Consider the following 2,606-nt stretch of genomic DNA (forward strand, 5'->3'; position numbering starts at 1 on the left):
TTTTTTTTTTTTTTTTTTTTTTTGTGCAGGCAGGGTGCGACAGCAAACAGGACAGACACAAAACAAGCCTTAGCTTTTTCATCCTTTGTATTCACTGCTAAGTAGTGAATACAGCCTGTTCTACCCTCACATAACCCTCACGTGAGCTATCTCCAGCAGCTAACACTTAGGTGGAATCATCATTCCCACATTTCTTGAACTCCCTGAATCAAGAGTACAGCTGTCTACAACATTATAATATGCTGACTACTGACAGATCTTAAGATTGCTGTCATTTCGACTCTTCTGATTTTTCAAAAGTATCTTTCAATTTGCAAATCTTGGCCCATTTTAAGAAGAGGTCATTCTCCCGTTTCGTAGTTGAGAAAACTCTAATTTGCTGGAGGTCCTACACCACATAAGTGACAGAGGAAAGACTGAAATCCAGGTTTCTGACTCCCTGAGTAATTCACTTCTACTGTCAGTAACCCACTAACACCACTGAAATGGCTGACTATGGCTCCCTCTCACGCAAATGAAAGCAGCATTTACATTTGGCAGAATATCAGCAGGTTTCTAGGTAGAAGGCCAACTGTAGAACTTATTTCTACTGTGGCCATTTCAATTTATGTTGCAAACAGCACAATTTTCCTCGCCACCCTGAGAATTCCCACGTTACTGGCATATGATTGCAGAATCAGAGTGAAATCCATTAGTTCACAGTTTGATCTGTCACCATTTCAAAGATTCAGGGAATGGATAAGAATGTAGGTTGGTACACCAGTTCAGTGAAGTACCAAGTGAAGATGATCACCCTGCTGTGAAGGAAGCATGAGAAGCCCCTTCAAAGAAGGTCTTTCAGAGGCCAGTTGGTCATAATCAGATCTACCACTCCTGACTAAAGCCACGCCTTGGAAAAGGGAAGGAAACACTCCTCGTGAGGAAGCTGGTAAGTGGCCTGCCAGCAGAGACAGCTGGAAAAGATGCTGAAGTGAAGAAATTGGACAATATTTGACATTTTTACACCCACCCTTTCCTTAATTGCACTGTCCATCAGTACTGCTGATACTTGAGAAGAAAACAGTCACAGAATTATCTCTAAATAACACAATTTGACCAATAGTTATGACTGTTATCCCTGGCATATTTCAAACCAATGTGCCTTGGAAATGGAGGGCTGAGGGAAGGGGTGAATGCAGAGTCAGAAGGCTGTTACTTTATCACTCAAAGGTACATTAACTRCTTATTGGAACAAGGATACGCTTAAGGTCCTGATGTAGTTGACCAGCTCTCCTTTGTCTTTTTGTCAGATTCTATCAGAAACTGCCACAAAGGAAGAACTATCATGTCACCACCTCCTTCCCCCTTATTTTTAAACAACACTACATCTAATATACAAAGATTAATTCATTGCCAAGGCCTCTGGGTGTTACTAAAATACAGGTAACAGAGGAGAAAAATGTTATGGCAGCCCTATCCTGCATTGTGTCATTCCTGAAGCTGTTCACTGTGTGGCTTGTCCTGCCTCACTCTGGTCCATGCAGTTGCTCTGTAGACAGGGCGAGACCATATCGCAACAGCCCCGTGTTCGCAGCTGTCCCTAGCACCGCGGTGAACAGCCCAGCAAGGCAACTCCTCCAACAAGATAGAATATTGGCCTAAAATGGAAATAAGATGTAATCTACCAACCCCCTAATAACATAAAGAGAGAGGGGAAAGAGAACCGTGAAATGCTTTCAAGCTTTAAGACATTCGAAAACTGCCTGTCACTAATGAACATACAGCAATGATCAGGGGACAAAAAAACGCGAATGCTGTCTGACGCCGCAGAGACCGGCCCCGCACTGCGCCGGGGGCCCGAGCCCCGCCCGCCTCACCCTCCGTCCGGGCCCCCACCGGGGCTTCGACCTCGCCCTCCGCCCCGCAGTCCCGACAGCGCCTCAACCCTTCCCGCAGCCGCAGCCCGCGGGCCTCCGCCGCCGTCCCTCCGGGAGAAGCGGGATGAAACCCTGCGTCGAGACGRCCGCGCCGCAGAGCGGAGAGGGCACCGGCAGCTCCGCCTCATCCCAGGTGGCGGCAGGGACGACGCGGCAGGCGCGCAGCCCCACGGTGCTCAGGAGAGGGACCGCGCCCGTCTCGCCCCGGCCCCACCGCCGCGACCCCACTGCTCACCGCGCTCCAGGGCGCCGCGCAGCGCCCCCCGCTCCGGCTCCGTCCCGATCTCCCCGATCACGGCGAGCAGCGCGTACCGCCGGCCGCCCGGMGGCGCCGCCGTGTCCATAGCGACCGGGCCGGCCGCCGTCTCCATGGCAACGCCGCGGCCGCTGCTGCAGCGCGCGGTCACTGGCGCGCGGCTCTTAAAGCGCCCTGAGCCCACCCCTGATTGGCCGAGCTGGCATGTGGTCCTGCCCTACTGCGGGAGGGGGCGTGGCCTGCACTCCTGGGCCCCGCCTCTTCCCAGCCGCTCCCGCGCCCACGGGCCCGCCCCGGAGCTCCGCCCCGCCCCCAGGCTCTGCCGCCCCGCCCCCAGGCTCTGCCGCCCCGCCCCCAGGCTCTGCCGCCCCGCCCCGCCTCGCCCGGGCTGTCCGCACCCTGCCCGGCCCCGCCTCGCCCGGGCTGTCCGCACC

At 53.9% G+C, this 2,606-nt stretch overlaps 1 protein-coding gene across 1 annotated transcript in view; it reads right to left on the reverse strand.

Moving 5' to 3' along the window:
• The window catches only part of MAP1A (microtubule associated protein 1A), a 51,036-nt gene extending 48,706 nt beyond the window's left edge, over positions 1–2,330 (reverse strand). The window contains exon 1 of the mRNA XM_057385466.1: positions 2,152–2,330. Within this exon, the coding sequence (XP_057241449.1) occupies positions 2,152–2,287 (136 nt within the window). The 5' untranslated portion in view covers positions 2,288–2,330. The remainder of the gene's footprint in view (positions 1–2,151) is intronic.
• Positions 2,331–2,606: the final 276 nt, after the last annotated feature.

The sequence above is a fragment of the Malurus melanocephalus genome, unplaced genomic scaffold (genome assembly GCF_030028575.1).
Source record: "Malurus melanocephalus ecotype Western Australia unplaced genomic scaffold, MMel_1.1 scaffold_828, whole genome shotgun sequence".
NCBI lineage: Eukaryota > Metazoa > Chordata > Aves > Passeriformes > Maluridae > Malurus > Malurus melanocephalus.